Source organism: Quercus suber, unplaced genomic scaffold (genome assembly GCF_002906115.3).
Source record: "Quercus suber isolate HL8 unplaced genomic scaffold, Cork oak 2.0 scaffold_103, whole genome shotgun sequence".
NCBI lineage: Eukaryota > Viridiplantae > Streptophyta > Magnoliopsida > Fagales > Fagaceae > Quercus > Quercus suber.
The window spans coordinates 940-26695 of NW_027069568.1; the positions used below are offsets into that span (position 1 = coordinate 940).

Sequence of the window (25756 nt, forward strand, 5' to 3'; positions counted from 1 at the left end):
ATCCTCATACCACCCATTTCAACTCCAACAGAAACGTCGCCTATTATGACACAAGCCCCGTCCCCTCCGCAGCCAAGATAGTAAAATGGGTTAATGTGAGATGTTTCATCAATATGTGAAAGATGGAACTTTCTTTTTTTCTTTTACCCATTTTCGACAGATATTGATATGTGAATTATGAATCATTCTAGTCATGTCATATGCTAAATGATAGTAGAGAAAATGGGGATAATCCCACAATACTCTCTTCAAATTAAGCATTTGGTTGCTTTTTCAATATTCTTTAGATTAAAATACCAAGGAATTCAATTTATGCTAAAATACAACTGAGGAATATAATATGGGCATTCCTTTGCATTATTTTTCCATTAGAACTACTTAGTCAAGATTTTTTTTTTTTTTTTTAATTTTTTATCAGTAAGAATGAAAGAATTATTAAAAGATGAAAAAAAAATGCAGTATACAGGAAGCATACTACATAACCGTACAGACACAAAAGAAAAATAGAATCAGCATACAAAAAAGCTATCTGGCAAGGACAGAAGATCAAAAGTAGGCTCAGGGGAGATGGAGCAAGCCTTACGCCTAGAGAAAATAGTGCCTAGTAACTGCGACTTGAGAAGGAGAACCAAAGATTCTTTATCTTCAAAAACACACGAAATCCTTTCTCTCCAAATGATCCACATTTAGCACGAGAGAACTGAACTCTACACCAGCAGCATGTCCTTGACTGTAAGGCCATTCCAGCATAACAACAACTTGCCCACCCTTTGAAGCATCACTGATTCTACCCCTAAAAGGCTCAGAAAACCCCATAACTCCCTAGCCACCCAACAATGTAGAAATAGATGATCAATGGACTCCCCATATGTCCTGCACAAACTACACCATGGAATGACAATACCCATCTTTGTAGATTATCAGTTGTCAAAATCTTGCCTTCCACTGTTACCCACATGAAAAAACAAACTCAAGGCAGTGCCTTAACTTAGTCAAGATAATTTACCAAAATTAAATGCATTGCTAGTCTTGGGAGTCAGATGCCAAACTATTCATGCAACAACAGCCTAGTTAAGCATCTTGTTGAGCTTAAGAATTGATAAATTAATGAGGGTCCACCAATATTACAACATTTTTTCTAAATAAGATATTGCTGGTGACAAAACTCAATAAACTTTTTATGAACAAGACAATTTGATTTATGAAGGAAACTAAATGTGCATATACATGCATAGGAAGAACTCTTCAAGACAAATGAGTGATCAGATTCAGTAAAGGTCATCCACAACTATTTACTGGGCTGGTTAATGGAGTAAGTATCATCTGCTCTGTACATAAGAATACCTCTTGAAAGTTAAAAGTAATCCCTGAAGTTTAGACAACTTAAATTACAATTTGCATTAGCCAGCCCATGACCATTAACCAGAATGTTTTTGTGTAGGAAGAGTTTTAGCCCTTTAACAGATGCCACTGCTTACAAAAATTATGCAGAAAAAATAGACCATCTGCAGTTGGCTATCATGATGGTTGTTGGTAAATGATAATTAGATGAATCAGATTAATCAACAGTCTGCCTATGTGAAACATGTTGCTTCTACCTACCCACAGAAAGAGAAACTTGTTGCCATATAACCAAAGGAACCTCAAAACTAAATCTAAGTGGATGAAAAGATGTTATATGTTATTAGCTGTAGCTGAGTCTCAAAAAAAAAAAAAAAAACCTGTAGCTATTCATACAAGAAAATCCCAATACTTCTAAATGATTAAAGAACTGAAAGTGGCAAACAATATGCTGATATTATGAATCCACTTTAGATGACAAGTTAGATGGTTGAGGTTAGGCAATAGACAATAGAAGATTAAGTTATGAGTCCCATAAAGGTGGCAAAAATTACACACAAGAGGAGCGAAGTATAAGCAATGAAGGTTGACACCATTGTTCAACTAACCCAAAGGACTCAGCTCCTCACCCTCCCCTTCCCTCTATCTATCCAATGGATGGAAGGGCAGAGGCAAGAGATGTCCCCTCTAGTCAAGAATTGGGGCCTCTCAATTTAATTGCAAGAGTAATATGGCTCATTATAAAAGAGTCACAAGGACAAGAAGACCAAAAAGAACATGGTCTAGACAGAGTGATGCATGAATAACCATAGACTAGTCTTAAATATTTGCAAAACCAGTATGAATACTGATTTTGCTAAACTCAATTACAAACAATGCCATATTTCTTTTTAAATCGGTAAGTCACACACACAATGAACCTTGAATCTACAACTTCACACTGCCATATTGTTGCAAGGGAATGAGGTGCCATTTGAAGCAGAGCTCATTGTCACAGGTATATACAGTATACACCTAGTTCGCTATTAAAAACCATCCACATGATATTGAATTTCCTTAATTAGTGACCTCAGCCAGATAAATCTGCACCATTGATAGATTCTAAAGTTGAAAAAAGTTGAACATAGCATTCACTGTCTAAAGAATCTTAAGTCTATGGGTTTATGCTTAATTATGTTACATTAATCACTCACTCTTGTCATCATAATCCAATGTGAGAGTTCACTGCTTAACTTACCACTCCACTCAAACGTGAATATTCCAACAAAAGCACGTAATGTGCACAAAGAACCTAAATCACAATTACAAAATTCCTACTGCCTCAAACAAATCCACGATATAAGCAAGAGGACATACTAATACATTAGAGTTTCATACAATATTACAAGCCAAGAAATCTGTTCACATTCACAATACAGACAAGAGAAGAGTGTGCTTACAGAGAAGCCGTATCACAACAAGAAGGACAACAATAACACTATCATGTAGCAAAAAGAGACGGGTTGGCTGATGCTGTTCCCACTTGGACTTCAAGGAGTTCTAGACGACGCTCCAGCGTATCGAGCTTCTCATTCAATGACGCCAATTTGCTCTTCGTTGTAGCCTCTGAAATGAGTAAAAATAAAGCACAATATAAGTGAAAAATATAACACCACCACCACCACCACCACCAAAACCCAAAATTGATACTTTGTGTTGTAACTAACCATGTAGGAATTCCAGAAAAAAAAAAAAAACTAGACCCAGAAAGCTTTAGATAGAATTAGAAGCACAATATAAGTGAAAAATGTGACACCACCACCAAAATCCAAAAACTGATTCTTTATGTTGCTACAACCATGTAGGATTTTCCCCCCCAAAAACATAGACTCATAAAGCTTAGATAGAATTAGAAGCACAATATAAATGAAAAATGTGACACCACCACCAAAACCCAAAAAAACTAATTCTTTATGTTGCAACAACCATATGGGAATTTCGGAAAAATCTAGACCCAGAAAGCTAAGTCAGAATTAGAAATAAAATGGGTTTGTTGGCATTCTTTTCATTGATGCAATCAAAGAAGGTAGTATTGAATGAATTAAAACAAACCCCAGATCAGCAAATTCAGCTAAAACAATGAAAACAGTACAAAAAAAGAAGGCAGTTCAATAAGGAAAAGAGAGTGGTACCGAATTGGACAAGGAAATCGAAGAGGCGGCGAACATTGAGAGAAATGTGAGAGATGAATTCACGGTTTTCCCAATCAGCTTGCACGGCTATACCAACGTTCACTGCGTTTGTTATCCCTCCTGCTCTTGCCATTTTTTCAGTTTCAGGTGCTGCCTCTGTTGATATGAATATGATTATGAATTTATGGGTTTTTGGGGTCAGACTTTCAGAGATCTAATCAATCAAGGCTGAGGTAGTTGGTTAGTAATGGGTACAGTCTACACAACCTAATTCAACAGCTGGGGTGATCTTGTTGGTTTATGGTATTGGTATGGTATGTTTCTGATTGTGAGAAGTGAAAAATGTTGAAGTTTAGTTTGACTTGTTTTTACTTAAAATAAACTTCATCTCTAATGTTTCTACTTTCAAGTCAAGTTGTCATAATTACCGTTACTTCCCCTTTTTTTTTTTTTTTTGCCCTTTAAAGTTTAAAGGCCCAGCACTCCCTTTTAACTTTTTTTTTTTTTTCCGTAACATTTTATATATATATATATATATATATATATGAATTCAAGTAAAAACTTAGTTACAGGGTTTAGGTGCTATTTTTTAAATTCTCTCTCTTAAGATTCAGTTATATGACTATATTTAACTTAAAATGCACTTCCATCATATGAGAAAAAAATCATATAGTTAAATCTTAAAAGGAAAACCTATAGAACAATATATAAGTATTATACCTAAATTTTGCCCTAAATTCAATAATTAGAATAGTGAGGAAGGGAATTCAATTTATTTATTTATTTATTTTTTTGAAAAGAATCAAAACATAAAGAAATGAAAGCTATGTCATTGGATTACAAGGATTTTAACTCTTTTACAAATTAATAGTTACAGTCAATTTTACTATTATTAAAAACAAGTTTAAGATCTATATATTTTAATAAATTAGATTTAAGATAATTACTCTTAATCCAAATTTGTCTTTTTTTTCATTTTTAAATAAGTGCACTAAAATGGACCTAGTGCACTAAAATGCTACGATTATGTGGTTTAATAGGAGAGTAATAATAATAAATGTTAAACTTCTAGTTTTTAGATATTAATAGATTATAAGTAATTATTTTGCTCTCTTTCACGTCCACAAGTACGTCCCCTCGCTTTCTCTAGTAATTAGCATCTAAAAATTTCTTTTTGTTTAAATTTATATTTGGATAATTGTGTTGATTTTAATGATAATGATTTTTTTTTTTTTGTTCTAGCAATTTATCAAAAAGCATAACAATATTCTCTAATCTTTTATAATTAATTTTTTAGGAAAATGTTTTTTTAGTCTAAATTTGTCATAGTCAAGCAAGTAAACGTAGACTTTAATATTCATAAAAAAGAAAGACATTATCAATATTTTTCTTCTATAATATTTGTGGAGATAATAGTTTTGAATAAAAGATATAATATTAATTATGAACTTATTACATTTTGTGATGTTGGGTTGGGCTATCTCCTGCTGTACTGGGCCCAAGTGTTTTGGATGAGGGAGTTGGGACTAGTCCAATTGTAACTCACCTTGGTCCAACTTGTGTACAAACTACGCCCCATTTGCCAAAAAACTTTGTTCAAGTGCCCATAACAGGCGGAGCTGCTATGGGAGAGCTATGGCAGGCAGATAAAAATAACAAAAGAAATACGTTCGCTACTTAGACGGAATAAATAAATAAAGGGCAGCAGCAAGAAGTGCCCTGTACATGCAATGGCAAAAATAAAGTGGGGAAGAAATAGTAATGAGTTGCTGAATCAACAAGGGAAATGTCAGTCTGCCGTGCCGAGTTATGTCACAGGGCCGAAACCAAGAAGGGATCCATTTCCTCAATGCGAATAATCTCCCCAGAAAGAAATTAATCGCTTTGAGGGAATGGGCCTAAATGGCCTGTGCCCAAAAGAACCCTTTACCTTTGACAAAGAGTAGGGCTTTAGAGGGAGAGAGGGGATTAACCTATTGGTGCATGTCTGTCGTTATATGCTCTCTTCTTTTTTTTTCATTATTTCTAATTCTTCTTTTTCCTTTTTTCTCTTTTCCTTTCTCAGTGCTTGCTTATATGTTGTGATTCTCTCTTAGAGGTTACTATTACCGTCATGGTGATCCCCCTTTATTGTGCACGACAAGGGTCCTTTAGATAATGCCTGCCGTGACTGGCTTTTACCATTTTAGCCTTTAATGACCTTTGTCTGGTTTGGGTGTCCTTGCCGACCACTACTAGTTTGTTAGCTGTCCAGCCACCACCACTTACCTGTGTTGGCTGCACCATTCCCCATTACCAGACAAAGAAGATTATTTTGTTTGCTTGCTCACCGTAGCACTCTTACTTGCTATGGTGTGGGTGTTCTCTCTCTTCCTATCTCTCATGGCATGCACCTAGTGGTTCCAACTCATTCTTACTTCTTTTGGGCGGTATGTCATCTCAGCAAAACATTTCTCTCAAAAGAGCCTTAGCAGGAACTCCAGAATAGGTTTTCCCCTCTCCCCACCGCTAGACCATACCCTCTCTTACCTCTGACCTATGACCCACCACTTCCTGTATTAGATGGGTACAAGCCGGTGATGTCTGGGCCTTGTGCGTGCTCCCTTTTTGTGTATGTCCAAAACTTGGCCACTGCTTATGTGTTTGCCGTGACTTGGAGGCTCGTTTGCACATTCTGCCGCCCCTCTTTGACTTCTTATGGCATGAGCCATTTTCTGATTTCCTGTTCTTTATGGCCTCCTCCCTTTAGGGGCTGGGCTTTGCTAGGTTATGGGTCTTTCCTCCTTCAGCCTACTCTTTTATTTCTTCTGTAGTCTTGCTATCATTTTCTGCCGTACCATTCTGCCATTCTTGTTGTGATGTCATTTGACCCACTGCTAGGTCTCTTTGGGCCTACTGCTTATTCTTTTCTCAATGACTCAATATGGTAATTGGATTCATACTCATGCCATTTTAGGTTTTTTTATTACATTGCTTGTTGGCTCCTTTGTCCCATTTATTTCTCCTTGGGTATCCTTGGCCCATTTGCTTTCCTTGGTCATCCTCGGCCCTTTTTCTGATTCTGCGTTCTCATGAGGTTTTACTAACTTCTTTAGGCTTTCCTATCCCAATTACCTTCTCCTTCATCCTTGGGACTCATAGGCTTTCCATCAGCCCCTTACTTTCTCTACTTGCATTACTTCGGGCTTGTCGTAGCCTATTCTCACTTTTCCATTTCACATACTGCCCATGGGTTTGCTACTTCTCTCTCTCCAGACTCCTTTAGGCCCGTTTGCTTCCTCAATGCCCATTTGTTTATTTTATGGGTCTATGATCCATTATTCCTGTTGGACTTAATGATTTTTTTCTATCCATTCACTAACTCTTTTCTGCCCATATTGTTGGGCTTCTTCCTTCTACCGGGCTTCCCAAAATGAGCATCAACACATTTATTTATGTAATAGGATGCTAAGTTAGACTTATTAATAGTATACATATAATTTAATAAATATGAGTAATTTATGAAGTTTGACTAAAATATTATTTCAGTCTACTATCTTATCATCTTATACCAAATTATAAATTAGTGATGTCCACAAGTCGATCGGGGTCGAGTTTGTGCCTAACCTAGAATCAACCCGATCACTTTGGCTCCCCATATTTAGACCTGCCACAACCCACAGGTAAAAGGAGTCAGTTCAGGTGGTTAGACCTCATCGAGTCCTCAGTCAGTCCTTGGTCAGAGTTGAGCTGGGCAAAACTCTGCCAGATCTTGCTGAAATCCATTGGATCTAGCCTAAATTTGGTGAGATCTGGTTGGATCTCAACTAGATCTTGGCGGATCTTGAAAAGATTAGGCCAAATCTCAAAAAGATCTCACTGGATCTTGACAAATTGGACAAAAAAGACTGGCAAACCACTTGTCTCGACAGAGAACGACGATTTTCTGGTGTATAAAAGTTTGAGTTGATTGAAAATCAGATTTTCATACTCAAACCCGCCAACCGAGCCATCAGGTGATGGGGGCAGAGACCCGCCATCGACCAAGTGTTAGGTTGGCCAGTTTTCAGAGCCCTATTATAAATTACAAATTCAAGGATTCTGTTACTTATAGTCACCTAATAGATGAATAGTAGGAGCTTTGTTAGTGCTTTCTTGTGTAATCTTATGTAATCATAGTTACAATGTATTAAGCATGCCTTGAGTAGTTGCAATAGCATACTTTTTTTATAATAAAAATTGCAATAGCATACTAGAGCTCCTTTAAAGACACTCAAAAATCAAAACTTAAGCAATCTAACATACATCCATCCCTTTTTTTAGGGCGGGGAGGGGGATGTTGACTGTTGACAATATCCTTATTTTATTGTTCCATTTTCTTTCTCATTTTACGTATATTATTGTCTTCTTTTTAGGCTAAAAAAATTTTCATATAAAACTTCAAAATTCCTAAACTAAGCGGGTAGTAAATTTCACAATAAAAGATAAATCCATTGGTGCGCTTATGATGGATTACAAAATGTTCTGCTTGTTACAATCCCATTTAGCAAGAGCATCCGTTGCTCTATTAGTTTCCCTGTAGCTTGAGGAAAGTTGGAGAATAGTGCTGCATTCCACCACAATATGTTGTACCAGTCAACTAGAGGTATAGTTGCTAGAAACATTTTTTTTTTTTCCGTAACATTTTATATATATATATATATATGAATTCAAGTAAAAACTTAGTTACAGGGTTTAGGTGCTATTTTTTAAATTCTCTCTCTTAAGATTCAGTTATATGACTATATTTAACTTAAAATGCACTTCCATCATATGAGAAAAAAATCATATAGTTAAATCTTAAAAGGAAAACCTATAGAACAATATATAAGTATTATACCTAAATTTTGCCCTAAATTCAATAATTAGAATAGTGAGGAAGGGAATTCAATTTATTTATTTATTTATTTATTTTTGAAAAGAATCAAAACATAAAGAAATGAAAGCTATGTCATTGGATTACAAGGATTTTAACTCTTTTACAAATTAATAGTTACAGTCAATTTTACTATTATTAAAAACAAGTTTAAGATCTATATATTTTAATAAATTAGATTTAAGATAATTACTCTTAATCCAAATTTGTCTTTTTTTTTTTTTCATTTTTAAATAAGTGCACTAAAATGGACCTAGTGCACTAAAATGCTACGATTATGTGGTTTAATAGGAGAGTAATAATAATAAATGTTAAACTTCTAGCTTTTAGATATTAATAGATTATAAGTAATTATTTTGCTCTTTTTCACGTCCACAAGTACGTCCCCTCGCTTTCTCTAGTAATTAGCATCTAAAAATTTCTTTTTTGTTTAAATTTAAATTTGGATAATTGTGTTGATTTTAATGATTTTTTTTTTTTTTTGGTTCTAGCAATTTATCAAAAAGCATAACAATATTCTCTAATCTTTTATAATTAATTTTTTAGGAAAATGTTTTTTTAAGTCTAAATTTGTCATAGTCAAGCAAGTAAACGTAGACTTTAATATTCATAAAAAAGAAAGACATTATCAATATTTTTCTTCTATAATATTTGTGGAGATAATAGTTTTGAATAAAAGATATAATATTAATTATGAACTTATTACATTTTGTGGTGGGCCTTTTTTCTGATGTTGGGCTGGGCTATCTCCTGCTGTACTGGGCCCAAGTGTTTTGGATGAGGGAGTTGGGACTAGTCCAATTGTAACTCACCTTGGTCCAACTTGTATACAAACTACGCCCCGTTTGCCAAAAAACTTTGTTCAAGTGCCCATGATAGGCGGAGCTGCTATGGGAGAGCTATGGCAGGCAGATAAAAATAACAAAAGAAATACGTTCGCTACTTAGACGGAATAAATAAATAAAGGGCAGCAGCAAGAAGTGCCCTGTACATGCAATGACAAAAATAAGTGGGGAAGAAATAGTAATGAGTTGCTGAATCAACAAGGGAAATGTCAGTTTGCCGTGCCGAGTTATGTCACAGGGCTGAAACCAAGAAGGGATCCATTTCCTCAATACGAATAATCTCCCCAGAAAGAAATTAATCGCTTTGAGGGAACGGGCCTAAATGGCCTGTGCCCAAAAGAACCCTTTACCTTTGACAGAGAGTAGGGCTTTAGAGAGAGAGAGGGGATTAACCTATTGGTGCATGTCTGCCATTATATGCTCTCTCTTTTTTCATTATTTCTAATTCTTCTTTTTCCTTTTTTCTCTTTTCCTTTCTCAGTGCTTGCTTATATGTTGTGATTCTCTCCTAGAGGTTACTATTACCGTCATGGTGATCCCCCTTTATTGTGCACGACAAGAGTCCTTTATATAATGCCTGCCGTGACTGGCTTTTACCATTTTAGCGTTTAATGACCTTTGTCTGGTTTGGGTGTCCTTGCCGACCACTACTAGTTTGTTAGCTGTCCAGCCACCACCACTTACCTGTGTTGGCTGCACCACTCCCCCTTACCAGACAAAGAAGATTATTTTGTTTGCTTGCTCACCGTGGCTCTCCTACCTGCTATGGTGTGGGTGTTCTCTCTCTCCCTATCTTTCATGGCATGCACTTAGTGGTTCCAACTCATCCTTACTTCTTTTGGGCGGTATGTCATCTCAGCAAGACATTTCTCCCAAAAAAGCCTTAGTAGGAACCCCAGAATAGGTTTTCCCCTCTCCCCACCGCTAGATCATACCCTCTCTTACCTCTGACCCATGACCCACCACTTCCTGTATTAGCTGGGTACAAGCTGGTGAAGTCTGGGCCTTGCGCGTGCTCCCTTTTTGTGTATGTCCAAAACTTGGCCGCTGCTTATGCGTTTGTCGTGGCTTGGAGGCTCGTCTGCACATTCTGCCGCCCTCTTTGACTTCTTATGGCATGAGCCATTTTCTAATTTCCTGTTCTTTATGGCCTCCTCCCTTTAGGGGCTAGGCTTTGCTAGGTTATGGGTCTTTCCTCCTTCAACCTACTTTTTTACTTCTTTTGTAGTCTTGCTATCATTTTTTGCCGTAGCATTCTGCCATTCTTATTGTGATGTCATTTGACCCACTGCTAGGTCTCTTTAAGCCTACTGCTTATTCTTTTCTCAATGACTCAATATGGTAATTGGATTCATACTCATGCCATTTTAGGTTTTTTTATTACATTGCTTGTGGGCTCCTTTGTCTCATTTATTTCTTCTTGGGTATCCTTGGCCCATTTGTTTTCCTTGGTCATCCTCGGCCCTTTTTCTGATTCTGCATTCCCATGAGTTTTTACTAACTTCTTTAGGCTTTCCTGTCCCAATTACCTTCTCCTTCATCCTTGGGACTCATTGGCTTTCCATCAGTCCCTTACTTTCTCTACTTGCATTACTTTGGGCTTGTCATGGCCTATTCTCACTTTTCCATATCACATACTGCCCATGGGTTTGCTACTTCTCTCTCTCCAGACTCCTTTAGGCCCGTTTGCTTCCTAAATGCCCATTTGTTTATTTTATGGGTCTATGATCCATTATTCCTGCCACTTGGGCTTAATGGTTTTTTTCTATCCATTCACTAACTCTTTTCTGCCCATATTGTTGGGCTTCTTCCTTCTACTGGGCTTCCCAAAATGAGCATCAACACATTTATATATGTAATAGGATGCTAAGTTAGACTTATTAATAGTATACATATAATTTAATAAATATGAGTAATTTATGAAATTTGACTAAAATATTATTTCAGTCTACTATCTTATCATCTTATACCAAATTATAAATTAGTGATGTCCACAAGTCGGTTGGGGTCGGGTTTGTGCCTAACCTAGAATCAACCCGATCACTTTGGGTCCCCATATTTAGACCTGCCACAGCCCACAGGTAAAAGGAGTCGGTTCAGGTGGTTAGACCTCATCGAGTCCTCAGTTAGTCCTTGGTCAGAGTTGAGCTGGGCAAAACTCTGCCAGATCTTGCCGAAATCCGTTGGATCTAGCCTAAATTTGGTGAGATCTGGTTGGATCTCAACTAGATCTCGGCGGATCTTGAAAAGATTAGGCCAAATCTCAAAAAGATCTCACTAGATCTTGACAAATTGGACAAAAAAGACAGGCAAACCACTTGTCTCGACAGAGAACGACGATTTTCTGGTGTATAAAAGTTTGGATTGATTGAAAATCAGATTTTCATACTCAAACCCGCCAACCAAGCCGTTAGGTGATGGGGGCAGAGACCCGCCATCGACCTTCACAAGTGTTAGGTTGGCCAGTTTTCAGAGCCCTATTATAAATTACAAATTCAAGGATTCTGTTACTTATAGTCACCTAATAGATGAATAGTAGGAGCTTTGTTAGTGCTTTCTTGTGTAATCTTATGTAATCATAGTTGCAATGTATAAAGCATGCCTTGAGTAGTTGCAATAGCATACTTTTTTTATAATAAAAATTGCAATAGCATACTAGAGCTCCTTTAAAGACACTCAAAAATCAAAACTTAAGCAATCTAACATACATCCATCCCTTTTTTTAGGGTGGGGAGGGGGATGTTGACTGTTGACAATATCCTTATTTTATTGTTCCATTTTCTTTCTCATTTTACGTATATTATTGTCTTCTTTTTAGGCTAAAAAAAATTTTCATATAAAACTTCAAAATTCCTAAACTAAGCGGGTAGTAAATTTCACAATAAAAGATAAATCCATTGGTGCGCTTATGATGGATTACAAAATGTTCTGCTTGTTACAATCCCATTTAGCAAGAGCATCCGTTGCTCTATTAGTTTCCCTGTAGCTTGAGGAAAGTTGGAGAATAGTGCTGCATTCCACCACAATATGTTGTACCAGTCAACTAGAGGTATAGTTGCTAGAAACGGGGTTTACAACTTTCTTAGCATCTATTTCCCCCTCAGGCTATGATCAATCAATCAATATTCTGCATCTACACTAGTCACAATACCGCTCTAAAAAAACCCTGGACCTAAGCACCCCTACATTCCAAATGAGGCCTCTAGCTCTAGTCACAAATTCCAAAAGGATGATCCATTTGCTACATGTGGTTTGAACCATTTTTGAAAAATATCAGCATGAGCTCATGGAGAGGTACGTGAGGAGGAAAGAAAGTTTGGCAATTCCTAATGCACTCCTCATGGATTTTTTAGTTTGGCAATTCTGATTGAAAAACAAATTTATTTCCATCTAACCCAAAAGTCAACTATCCGAACAAGAAAATAACACCTCGGTAAATGTTATGATGGTAAGAGCCAGAGGAAAAGGTCCCATTCAAACGTACTTATACCATTAATTTCACCCATTTGAGAAACCATAACTTAAAATTTATTCTAGGATCTTTCATTTTGGTGCAGAGCGGTTAAATTGATTAATTTCAGCCAAGATGTACAATAACATCAAAAACCAAATAAACAAGTATGCATGTTCTTTGTGACAATTAATGTTACGACTTATGCAGAGGCTGTGGCTGTGGCTGGGATGGCTAATAGCCCATTGTGCCTGAGCAGTGCCTCTGGTGAAGGTTCTCTACCACGGAATTCCACAAATACCTGGATGCAACAACATAAATTATTATGAAAATCAAAGGAGAAATCTCGAAAAGTAGACTCCACAAGATCAGTCAATAAACTACAATGCAATGAATTAAGATAAAGCCATCCAATGCTTATTCAATTAGAAAACCAATGAAAAGAAGTTTTTTTCTAACCTCTTCTGGTGCTTTGCCACCTCCAAGAGCAAGGATTGTTTCTCGAAACCTATGCCCTGTTTCTTTCACAGCCTATTGCAAAACATAAAAATCAATCCCATTATAAAATGCCACAGAGTTCTGACTACTAATTATTGAAAGCATTCCTATAAAGTGTTTCGTCTCAAGAATTATATGTGGTGCTCGGGCTAAAAAGTCAATATGAACATTTGTATGCAAACTTAAGGCTAATGACCCCAAAACGACACTTCAATTTGGGATGTTGTCTCAAGTTCTACCTGGATGCCCAAATGCCATGGTTATGGCCTCCCTATCAACATAGTCTACAATCTATAAATAATTGCTAATTATCAAATTTTCATATTTCTTTATTACATAACTTGACTAAATTTGGAGATGATCCACAATAATTGACAAAATTTGTGAACCCAAAAATGCAATGGACACTGTGAGTCTTCAACGAGGTGCCCCAATGCACCATCATTCAAACAAGAAACTATAAATAAAGAGATCAACCTGGTGCAACATGAAGATGATATGCTCTAATTTAGAAATTATATTCTGTATGAAAATGAAATTGGAATAGATAAAAAAATCAAGGTAAGTTACAAGACTACAAAGGCCTATCTTTTCATACAGCTCTTTTGGACTTACGTTGTTGTCATCCAGTCCTGCATCCTCAAAAGCAGAGAATGCATCTGCCGACAACACCTCAGCCCACTGCCAAATGCAAAAATATGGTATCAGAATAAACTCAAAGGGAGGAATAAACAAAGGAGTTAACACGCAACTGTACAAAGCATGCCCAGTGTTCACGAAAGAATCAAACCATACGAATGAAAAAGATAATTATGAATATTAAAGGAATAGATAATACCTTGTAACTATAGTATCCAGCCGCATATCCACCTAATATTCCCAAAGAGTTTATATAAAAGAAAATATCACAAGTTTAGGTTTCAGTTAAAGAAGTAAAAATGATGTTGAGACAGTAAATTTGAGAGGGAGAGCAAACCTGCGAATATATGGCTGAAACTACAAAGAAACCGGTCTTCTGGTAGTGGCGGGATCACTTGCGTCTTTTCAGAAACCCTTCGATCAACATCATAGATGGATTCTGACCCACCAGGAACATACTTTGTATGAAGCTCCAAATCAACACTGGCAAATCTGATCTGCAAAATTATAATAAATTCAAAGAAAATAGAAGTCAGTCATGTATATGAACATTATAGAAATTTTAATTTATTACTTCCCACAGAATCACAACCTTCACTCATCAAAACATAATCACATAATGAGGAATGCAATTCTATAATTACGACTTCCATTAGAAAAATATAACATTAAAATCAAAACATATCAAAAGAAACAGCAATCTAATTCTTGTTCAAAGTTGAAATTATGGGAAACAAAAATATCACAAAATAAATAAATAAATAAGGGATTCGTGTCCAACTTTAAATATTTCCACCCATACAAAAGGTCCACATTAAATATGAACATCTTTAAAATAACTCATAAAGATTATCATAAATGTGCTTTCTGACTTCCCACATCAGACATGTTTGGAGTCTTTCTCCAAGATAAAAATATCAATCTTCCTCATTAGCTACATCATCATTGACATCCCTGCCATTGGATGTATTAATATCAAAGAGAAAATTTCTTGATGACGTAAACTATCAAAAAAAAAATTTCTTGATGATGTAATGTAGGATTTTTAGAAATTCGAAACTATATTAGGAATCTTGATGAGATCGTGGGGTACTTGAATAGGATATGACCTTTGGGGGTTCAAATAAGGTTAAGTAAAAAAAAAAATTGGATTTAAATGGAGTTTATCGTTGTTTGGTGTAAAAACAGTGAATTGCTAAGAAAGGTCCCAAGAGAGCTTTCTATCATGCCAAACATCCCAAATTAATGCTTGGGTACTCAAACCAACCTTCCCCCGCCTCTTATAAGTCTTTAAAGGGGGCTTCCAATTATGTTCCCCATCAACATGAGGTCACCACTTTCAAATGCCCATTCCAGCACCAAACCTTGTCATAAGGGTATGCATTTAACACACCAACTAGATGAACCCAACCTAACCCAGCTTAAACCAATGCCTTGGGTTGGTTTTTATGGGTTGATGGGTTGGGTTCTAGGATTTTCTTTTAAGCTTGGGTTAGGTTGGGTTCTAGGATTTTATTTTAAGCTTGGGTTAGGTTGGGTTCAAGTTGACAAAATTTTCAACCCAAATAACTTGACCCAATCTAGTTATTAATAGTTTTAAAATATATATATGCATCTTGAATTTGTTAAGTTGATTTATTTTAGATTTTGGGACTTAGTTTTAATGAATTTGGTATATTAGGCCCAATTGTGTAATTATAATCATGTATTGAATTATAGGTTTAAATAGTTAGATGAAAACCCAATTTCTTAAAAATTTTAAGAGGCCTAACAATATTGCCCCAAACTGATCCGTAATGGTTGAATTGGGTTGGATTTTAGAGCCAACATAAGTTGGGTTGGAGATTTCTCAACCTGAGGATGTCAGGTTGGGTTGAAAAATACCCAAAACCCAACACATGCACACCCCCACCTTTTTGGACCTAATGAGTGCCCGGTTGTAATTTTTTAAGGATGCTCACACCTTTGAGCAATCCTTCATTCCAATATATAATTCTCTTACTTGTTTAAAATAAAAATAAATAAATAATACACACACCCACCTTATCATAAGTCTTTAAATTGCATGTAAGATTAAGAATACTATAAAATAAAATAAAAATCCAATTCCCACCCAATTCCCACGAAGGATTGTTCATCGAACTCCCGCTTAATTCAATACGGACTTATTAGTTCGTTTTTCATAAAGCCCGTCATTTTCAATGCAAAAGCAAAAGACCAGGAAGCATAGGATCCGTCCAGAAGAAAGGAAAGAGTCTCTTAGTTAAAAATATTCAGAGGGGGAAAAAGGGAGGTGATTGCCAATATCCGCTAGCTCAAATCATACATACCCCATAAGAATGGGGCAAAGGGTCAGATGATGGATTCAGAACTCATTACATCCATTTATATCTTCCAACCAAGGACAGGAGGTTATCACAACAATAGAGCATCTTGAAACACCACCAGACCCATCAAAACATAAAAATATTTGGCTTCCCTTAACACTAACATGGAATCAATGTTAATATCCACCCCATGGCTAGCTTTTATACTCAATTATTACCCAATATAAAAAATAAAAAGATAGATTAATTGCAGTGAAAAGGGAAAACTTTTTTCCCCTATAGTCAAGCTGATAGACAATGCATTTCTGTATACAAAAGCCAAGCTCACAAATTATGTGGCAATGCTCTCATCTCTATATTTAAGACCACATTCTAAAGATTTCTAATGGCTTTAACCAGCTTCTATCTCAATGGATCTTCCAAATTTATTCACAGCACCTCTTTAAGACTTAAATGCCAATCACACTCAGTTAAGACAACACAATGCTACCTAAAGTCCAGATTGTTATAGGCAAAATAGGAACTGGAACATCACATGCCATGTAATATGGAACATGAGTTGAAATGAAGACCCAATACTAAAATCACATCAGATTACCAAAGGATACATGACAAATAAATGGCAAAAGATAACAGGGAAGAAAAAATAACACCAACCAAACACACAAACCTGGCGAAGACTTAGTGAGCCTGCCCGAAAAGTCCTAGCTGCAAGGAGCTTCAAATATACTTCTTCAGGGAGACTCTCCCCGGTCTCATAATGCTTTGCAATGCTCATCAAAGTATCCCTAAAAAAGTCATTAGAAAAAATTAGATGATGACATAAGAATAAAGCAATGAGATGCTAATAACCTGTATATTGTCACATAATAGTACTATATTAATAAGGAAAAAAGAAAAAAAAAAAAGTGTCTACATTTCGGTCATTAAACATTAACATCTAGATAAATTAATATTATATGTAATGGTTAAAAAGGTGAGGTCATTTTCATTTACCAAGTACTGGCAGTTTGCATGTCAAGCACCCGTAAAAGCTAGTATTCAACCTGATTGCTTAATTAAGTATAATATAGGAAAGGAGTTGTCTCATTATGGGTCAGAGTTCCTATTCAGAGTGCACAAATGAAAAGTTCATGCAAATCAAATGCCCCAAATCTAAGTATCTACGAAGACAAAATTACCTGTGGTAACACCAGTTTTCCATGAACTGAGAAGGCAATTCAACAGCATCCCACTCTATTCCCCGAATACCTGAAACTAGACCCTCATCTTGCTTGGTCAGCATATGCTGAAGTGCATGACCAAATTCATGGAAGACAGTCTCAACCTGCAAAAAAATCATTAATAAATCTGATGACAACAAATAATATTTAAAACTCAGAACCACTAGTAATCGTCCTTTATTTTTCTAATATTTTTATCTTTGGAACTAGAATTTATAGAAAATAAGCTAAATCAAAGTGATTGACTTTATTTACCTCACGGAATGTCATTAGGCTTGGTTTGCTCCCCACTGGTGGTGTTTGATTGCACACCATGTGAGCAACTGGCAACCTTGCAGAGGAACCATCACGTGACAACACACGACTTCGACCAACAACCTCATCCATCCATGCACCTCCTCTTTTCTCAGATGACCGAGTATATGGATCAAAATAGAAGTATGCAATAGGATTACCTGAAGAATCTTTGACACAGTAGAATCTAACATCATTATTCCAAACCTGAAAATAACAACCATATATTAATACAAAGCAAAAAATAATATAACAAACTTTTTTCCTAAGTATGATGTAACTAAAATATAATACCGGAGCTAAACCATCAGCTTGCTCAATATCAATTCCAAACAATGTCTTTGCAAGTTCAAAAAGGCCATCCATAACCTTTGGCAAGGAGAAAAATGGTCGTAGCTCTTCCTGTAGAAAAGAAAAACAGGAAACACTGAAGTTTCTCCCAGTAAAGTAAAAAGAAAGTAAGAATTTGGCAACATTTAAAGTATAACTCATTCTAGTACAATACATAATGCCGGATCAAGTTACATTTAAATCACTTAACATTATATAAATAATATGTATTTTTTTTAAGTAGATAAATAATATGTATTGTATTAGGCTAATTTAATTTTAACCCTACAAACTTCCCAAAAAATAACATGGTATTAGAGCAACCACCCACCACTAATAACCTCAGTATTCTCATCATGTTGATGGTTTTAAGTAGGTAGATTTGTCATAATGGAGGTTTTGGCAGGGGGATTATTTCAATCATACTGGAGGTTTTGAAGGTTTTTTGACTATTTTGGAGGTTTTAAGTTTATTTTGGTCATTTCGTAGATTTGAGAGTATTGCAGTCATTCTAGAGGTTTTTAGGATATTTTGATCATTTTGGAAGTTTTAGGAGTATTTATGTCAATTTAGAGGTTTCCAAGGTACTTTGGTCATTTATAGGATTTTGGGTATTTCAGCCATTTAGAGGTTTTGAAAGTATTTCGGTAGTTTTGAAAGTTATAGGATTTGGTGGAGCCTCGTACCCCATACTTCTTTTTAATAATTAGATCTTCTTTTTAATTATTAGATTTGTTGTTCGATATATCATCTAAATCTCCTACGTCCTCATCCTTGCCCACCACATTCAAATGTGCAGTTGGGACTACCTATGCCTTGCCTATTTTGTGAAAACAGCCATTCCTGTACAACAAGGATCAAAGAATGTCTTAAAGCTCGCTTCTTTGTTTTCTTAAAAAGAAAAGCAGACCCACCAGTAGACCTAGACTAGAACGGATAGAATCACACTACCACTGCCAATGCCGTGCCTTCACACAAGTCAGTGCTTCTGCCACTGCCATAAGAAAGAGGGTATTTTGGAGGTTTTGAGGGTCTTTTTATTATTTTGGATTTTGTTTTTGATAGGTAGTAAATTATTTTGGAGATTATTAGTAGTATTTCTATCATTTTCAAGGTTTGAAGAGGTATTTTGATCGTTTTAAAGGTTTTAGGGGTATTTTAGGTGTACTTTTATCATTTTGGAATTTTTCTCTAGGGCTTAATGGTGACTCCAAGCAGGTCTAAGTGGTGATTCTTAGGTAGGGGTGGCAATTCATGTTCGCATGTCAGGTTCGTGTCAGGTTGACTCATGAGTATTTGACTATGTAAGTCAACAGTATCCTGACACGTTTATTAATTATTAAACGGATCAGAATTCCTCAACCCTAACACGACCTATTTATTAAACGGGTCAGTTGTGTCAACCTGTTTATCAAATTTTATCAAAGCAAAAAAAAAAAAAAAAAATTAGTATTAATCCAATTGATTTGAACTATGAAAAACCAAACAAATAGGTTTTTAATATAAAACTCCAAACATCACAAATAATCATTCAAAGTTACAGAATATCTCAATATCATAAATAATCAATCACAATATGTCAAACAAAATATACTACAACAATTAATAAGTCTATATACCAAGGGTTTTGAAGGGTATATTAGTAAAATGACATTTAGTCAAATAGGTCAGACATGTCAAACGGTTCCATGGGTTGGATATGAACACGGCATGTTTATTAAACGGGTCAGTTGTATCAACCCGAATATGACACAAACCCATTAGGCCTTATCCCATAACCTGCTAACTTTATGTCGTGTTGTGTTCACAGATTGTATCAGATTTTGCCACCCCTATTTTAGGTTCCTATCTTTTATCTCTTGCTTGGTGGTGAATCCTAGGTTCTATTTTTCTATTTTCATGGTGTGATGTTGATTTCAAGAAAATTCTAGGTGGTGATTCCTACATCCTATCCTTTGTTTTGTTCTTCTTTGTTTCCCAACCACAAGTCCCCCTCTTAGATTTGTCATCCAACATCACAGACATAACACAAACAAAGAGTCTAGTCTCCATTCAAACTGAAACAAAAAGCATAATTGCAAAATCCAAGAAATAGAAGACAACTATTTACTTACAGTTTGGATAATGGAAGCCAAATTGACTTTTATAATTTCAAAACAGCAAGTAATTAGAAATGCAAATTCACGTGTGCATAAATACACACACACACACACACACAAAGCCAACCTCATTGATGTCAAATTTTGACTCTCGAAGCCTCTCACTCCAAAAGCTGATATCCCAATGGCTCAAATCATCAGCTTCTTGTGCACCCTGATTCTTGGAGAAAACTTTTATGTCGTCCATATCTACAAGGATCAATCAAAGAGTCCAATCCTCAAGTATTTCCAGCATAAAAAGTATTTTTGTTGATAATTTTTGAGAAAAAATGGCTTTAAAGAAGAAAATTTGGGCAGTTATAAAAAACATAAAAAATTTTGGGTAAACAAAAGCATCTTATTTTGAAAATAAATATCATAGCTAAACTCATATCGGTATAATAAGTGCATCAAGCACTAATTAACGAAGTAAAGTTTCAATTTGCAACATGGCATATGAAGTACATATACAAATAAGAAAACTAAACCACCATACTAGATTTCGAAGACTACAAAAAAAATTAACTAACAATGAGATGCCCCAATAAAAATTATTTAATTTCAAGCAATAGCACCTACCGAGAACAAAGTTAATTTAATGTTTTAAAAGGTCATACAAATAGAAACTTGTTTATAACATGAAGAAACATTTTTTTTTTAATTCGTATGAAGAAACATTTTTTTATTATTGGTAATTAATTACACAGGTACCCAAGAGGTTTTGAACTCACAACCTCATCCTCCATATCGCTCTAATGAGGGGAGAAAGAGCCATTTAAGCTAAAACTCATTCACAACTATGAAGAAACTAAATACAATGCACTACCTTGAACTGCAGCATTCCAAGAAGCACTACGAAGTTTTTCCAAAAGCTCTTTTGCTTTTTCAACAGTAGCCATTTTGGTTGCCATGCTTACCTGAAAAATAAATATATTTTAGCAACTCTAATAAAAAATATTGTACTGTTAAATATAACAGAACATACCTCAGCATAATTTTTATAATTGAGAAGGTTAGCCTTTTCCAATCTAAGCTTCAAAGTCTGGTCAATTATTGATGTATTGTCCAGATCTCCACTAGAGGCACGTGTTACATAAGCACGGTAGACTTCTTCACGCAAAGATCGGTTTCGAGCATGTTGCATAACAGCAATAAAACTTGGAGCATCCAACGTTATTACCCAAGGCCCATTCTCAGCAGTCGCATTTTCATGACCCTGGTGAGATACATTATAAATGCATTAAATAAGATAAAGCTAGTTGTAGCAAATTTGAAGAAGGAAACAGAGATTGAATAGCCAAAAGAAAAGGATTACAACAAGGAATACCTTAGACACTGCAGCTTGTGCAGCCATTCCAAGAGCCGTAGCTGGCAATCCATCAATTTCTTTCTTATCTGTAATTAATTTCTCAAACTTCTTTGTGGCATCCAAAACATTTTCATCAAATTTTTGAGATAGCCTTTCCAACTCCTATAAATGAAGTCAAAATGAAAAGTAAGTAAAGGCCAAGCCAAATGGAAAATCAAATCAAAATGAGCAGAATAATCATCACCAATCTTATTTGGTCCAAGTTAATAATTTGACGTCCACTACCAAATTAGAGGAGGATAAGCAGAAAAATTATAGTTTTCTAATAGAATTTAATGTTAGATCCACCCCCACCCTCCTTCTCAATTTAAACAAGAGGAAAGGGGGACAGTAAGGAATGTAGAAAAAGAAGGGCAGAAGAAATAAAGATACCATTTTACAATCTCAAACAAAATATTCATCTATATTTCCAACAAATGCCATGACAATAGCATATCATTTTTTTTTATAAAACAATAGCATATCATTGTGGTCTATACTATTCAAGTACGAAATCCTAGCATCATGATTAAATACATGTATGTATTTATTTCAAATAAAATACAAAGGCAACTTCAAGGAAGACAAAAATCAAAGAAACAATCAATGATTCTTCAGAAAATATGACCCCTTTCTCTTAGTTTGGAGACAATAATCATACATTTGTTTTGTGATGTAAGACATACTCAACTAACTTCATGTGCAATATATATATATATATATAAAAGATAAGATAAGATACTAGTATTTGGAATCTAAAATTATAAATACAAGAACTGACTACTTGATGCAACAATTGATTTCAAAATGGGAGATTAGCCAAGCATACCTGTTCAATTTTGTTAAATTGATCTCTTTTATCATCTTCAAGAGAAACACCATTAAGAATTGCCTCCTTTATCTGAGCTGCATGCATATAAAGCATCAGAATGCGCAAGTCCAAACCATAACATCTACAAAACATCATACTATAGGCAGCTGTAGATGATGATTTTTCAATAGAAAACTAGGTTATCCAATTGAAGCATCTTAAAAGAAATCATAAAATCATGGAAATCAAGTTAAAATAACAGAGGTAGATGGCACAAGTTTACAAAATTGTAATTGCCAAGAGCCTTACAGCTTAGTGGCATTAACTAGTCTCCTTTATAAGAACCAAGGTTTGAATCCACTCTCTCCCACTTGTTGTACAATTGAATTATTAAAAAAAAAAAAAAAAAACAGGTTTACAAAATTGTAATCAACATTACAAAGACAAGATGCGTAAGATCTAGTTTAAAATATATATATATATATATATATATGGTATGAATTTACAAAAAGTACAAATGCTATTTCGCCAAAACTGACCCTGATGCATTACACCCTTGACAGAAAAATAAAACAAAACCAGAAAATCCTAAAAAGTGGTGCCTTTTTTTAATGTACAAGTGAAAGTGCTCTACCTAAAAATTTACAACCAAAAGGAATGAAAAACAAAAACAAGGTTAAGTGCAGAAACCTCATGAATAATTATGATAAAAGCATTTGACATATACTTACATTCCACAATTCGTTTACGAGCATCACTTAATGTGTTCCAATCAGGGGATTCTTGAATGGCTTTAAACGCATTGTAAAGGGGTTTACTTTGCCCTAACCTCAGCAGAAATTTAACCTTCTCTGGCTGCAAATCACAAGTAAACAACATAAGCACTAATCAGTATGAACAGAGTGAAAGAAAAAAAAAAGGCACAAATTCATGGACCTGAAACAAATATAACTAAGTCTAAACAACAATTAACCTGAGAAGAGAGCTAAAGCTCCTGGCCTAGCCACACTAGAACTAAGGAAAATATAGCAAATAAAGTCAATAGACAAATATCGTGTAATGCTCAAGATACCGGAATGTAACAAATTTCCGGCTTAGTCACCCAAGAATCAATCACAAAGGCGAAATTGAAGTTTGTTTATTAAGACAATAGAAAATCCAAAGTACATATGCATAAAATGGCGCTTCACACATGAACATAGAGAAAGTTATAGATACCTGGACTTCTTCAATGGCAGCACGGAGCTCAGGAGAATCCTTGACAGCCTTGAGATGATTAACAATGCCCCAGACCACAGTCAACCGGTCTACGATCTTCTCCAATGGCTCAACCAATCTAGGCCATGATGGGTCCACTGTGCGCTCCAATTCCAATAAATCATCCTCCTAAAAAAAAAAAGAAACCCATTACCAAAAAAAAAACAAAACTCAAAACCAAACCACAACAAAAATGAATAAAAACAAAAACCCAGAAACCAAAATAGTCCAAAGAGAACATACAAGCTTCTTTAAGAGGGCACGGATCCCGGGGCGAACGTGTTTGGCTTCGACAACATCGAAAGGTGGGAAGTCAAAGTCTTGGAGAAGAGGGTTGCTTTCGATGGATTCTTCCATTGGTAGAGAAGGAGAGAGGGGGGTAGAAGAGCAAGAAAAAGAGGAGTGTGAAAGAAAAGAGGTGGGGTTGGTGATGGTGGATTTGTGCAAGGTTTGGAGGCAGAGAGAGAACGAAGAAGACCAGAGTGGACAGGGATAGGATTTGTGGTGTTGTTGTTTGGATAAATATAGGGGAAGTGTACGTTGGTTAGCCTTTAGGAGTGGATGGATCGAGCGAGAGAGGCTTATGCGGGATGCCATTAGCATGTTGACTATAAGAAGGACTCTTACACTTGGAATCGCAAAGTACATATATTGCCTCATTTTTTGTTTCGATTTGGTTTGGTTTTTTTTAAAACAAAAAAAAACTTTGGTTTCCCTATGTATATTTGTCTCCTTTTCCTGCCTTGGAAACCAATCCTTTTCTCTCTATGGAATTTGGATGATATTGTGAGACAATCCAAAAAATGTGGTGGCCACTTTTTTGTATGTATATATATGACGTGTGTTACGACATTGTTCTTGTCTTGTGGGATGTCTTTGATTGATCCGTAGAAGCAAAGAAGCTATTACACTTTCATGTGAATCAAGTTATCAAAAATACAATATGCTTTTTGGATTTTAAGTCTCAATATAGAGTAAGGGACAGAGGATCTAATTGTAAGTCCCGCGTGTGGAGTTGGATGCTTTTTTTTGAGAATCAAGTCGGAAGAATTAGATGCAAAGTTAAGTAGTTAACTTTAGTCATGAAAGCATGTTCGACAGCATCTGCTAATTCACAATTTCACACCCAAATTTGATCTACACACTCACTTTTTTTCTATTTTTATTTATTTTTCAAATACACTTTCTCAAGAAACTCTTCTTTCCCTATCACATTTAACTGTTTTTTTTCTTTCATTCTTTTTTATGTTCCTTTTCCAATAATCAACTTTTGTTGGCTCGGACCATCTTGAACTTGGGTCATGTGACTCATGTGTTGGGCCACCCTTCAAAAGGATCATGTGCTAATTCACAACTGAGGGGCACATGTTTGCAATCTTAGATTGTTTTTTTATTGTGTTCCTAAAAATTTATCAAGAAAAATAGTTTCAGTGTTCGGGCCCAATGGAAAATACAAAATAAATAAAAACATAAAATTCACCATGCCTACAGTTTAATCCCATTAATCCACAATACCAAAACAAAATATGATTTCAAAAAATATATTCAAAATCAATTGAAATTAAATTTTATTTTTAACAAATGCAGAGGGGAGAGAGAGAGAGAGAGGCATGATTGGTTCATCGTTAGTTGCAATGGTCCTATGAAGGTTACGACATGTTGATGTGGGGGTTGTTCTAGGAGATTGGGGCGGGGGAGGGGCTCAGGTTATGTTGAGAGAAGAAGCATAAATTGTTTTACGCCCGAGCCCAAGTATTAACCCTTTTACACCCCATGAACCAAAAATTTACAGAATAATTAGCAGTTTTGTCACACCAAACACTTGAAAATGAGATTTTTTTTTTTTTTCCAAAAAATATGTTACATCAAAGCAAACACAGTCTTATAGTATTTCTGGTAGATATGGGATTCCTAAACCCTTTTTAAGGTCGCTTGTGTTTATTTTAGCACTTAGTCAGTTACAATGAGATTTTCTTTATTTTGTGATAAGGTCTGTCCTTTTGATGGCTCAATCTTGTTTGTTCATGGATTTGGGCCCTTTATGGCCTATACCCAGGGGGCATAGCCAATAATTTTTAGTTAGGGGGCGAATTATGCATTCCTATATTAGTCATATTTCATAAATATATTGTATATAAAATTATCCAACTTAACATATCATAATCTTTCTAAACTTAAATGAATATATA

The 25756-nt window shown here is 35.4% G+C and overlaps 2 protein-coding genes across 4 annotated transcripts; both read right to left on the reverse strand.

Moving 5' to 3' along the window:
- Positions 1 to 424: 424 nt before the first annotated feature.
- On the reverse strand, positions 425 to 3857 carry LOC111992124 (protein BRICK 1). Of its 3 annotated transcripts, none has more exons than XM_024023946.2 (3): positions 3513 to 3857; positions 2781 to 2946; positions 425 to 873 (listed from the first exon to the last, which is right to left on the reverse strand). In XM_024023946.2, the coding sequence occupies exons 1-2, from the start codon at positions 3643 to 3645 to the stop codon at positions 2822 to 2824; spliced, it is 258 nt and encodes an 85-aa protein (XP_023879714.1). In that variant the 5' UTR covers positions 3646 to 3857; the 3' UTR covers positions 425 to 873; positions 2781 to 2821. The 3 variants fall into 3 exon arrangements, with proteins under 3 accessions (XP_023879714.1, XP_023879713.1, XP_023879711.1); XM_024023945.2 differs by having other exon boundaries at positions 425 to 882; XM_024023943.2 differs by having other exon boundaries at positions 425 to 945.
- An 8899-nt stretch (positions 3858 to 12756) lies between these two features.
- On the reverse strand, positions 12757 to 24229 carry LOC111992125 (probable cytosolic oligopeptidase A). Its single transcript, XM_065775006.1, has 17 exons — positions 23811 to 24229; positions 23529 to 23696; positions 23042 to 23165; positions 22329 to 22405; positions 21479 to 21622; positions 21137 to 21367; positions 20978 to 21068; positions 20240 to 20361; positions 17978 to 18085; positions 17645 to 17890; positions 17348 to 17493; positions 16837 to 16954; positions 14177 to 14336; positions 14039 to 14070; positions 13816 to 13881; positions 13162 to 13233; positions 12757 to 13003 (listed from the first exon to the last, which is right to left on the reverse strand). The coding sequence occupies exons 1-17, from the start codon at positions 24225 to 24227 to the stop codon at positions 12905 to 12907; spliced, it is 2421 nt and encodes an 806-aa protein (XP_065631078.1). The 5' UTR covers positions 24228 to 24229; the 3' UTR covers positions 12757 to 12904.
- Positions 24230 to 25756: the final 1527 nt, after the last annotated feature.

Bases quoted from the DNA above. Each gene is read 5' to 3' on its own strand.
- LOC111992125 (XM_065775006.1), bottom strand. From the start codon at position 24,227: ATGAGGCAATATATGTACTTTGCGATTCCAAGTGTAAGAGTCCTTCTT. The intron at 18,086-20,239 runs GTTGGCTTTGTG...TCTTTTCTACAG, and splicing joins CAAAATTTGACATCAATGAG to GAAGAGCTACGACCATTTTT. The intron at 17,891-17,977 runs GTATTATATTTT...TGTTATTTTCAG, and splicing joins AAGCTGATGGTTTAGCTCCG to GTTTGGAATAATGATGTTAG.
- LOC111992124 (XM_024023946.2), bottom strand. From the start codon at position 3,645: ATGGCAAGAGCAGGAGGGATAACAAACGCAGTGAACGTTGGTATAGCC. The intron at 2,947-3,512 runs GTACCACTCTCT...TACTCATTTCAG, and splicing joins CGATTTCCTTGTCCAATTCG to AGGCTACAACGAAGAGCAAA.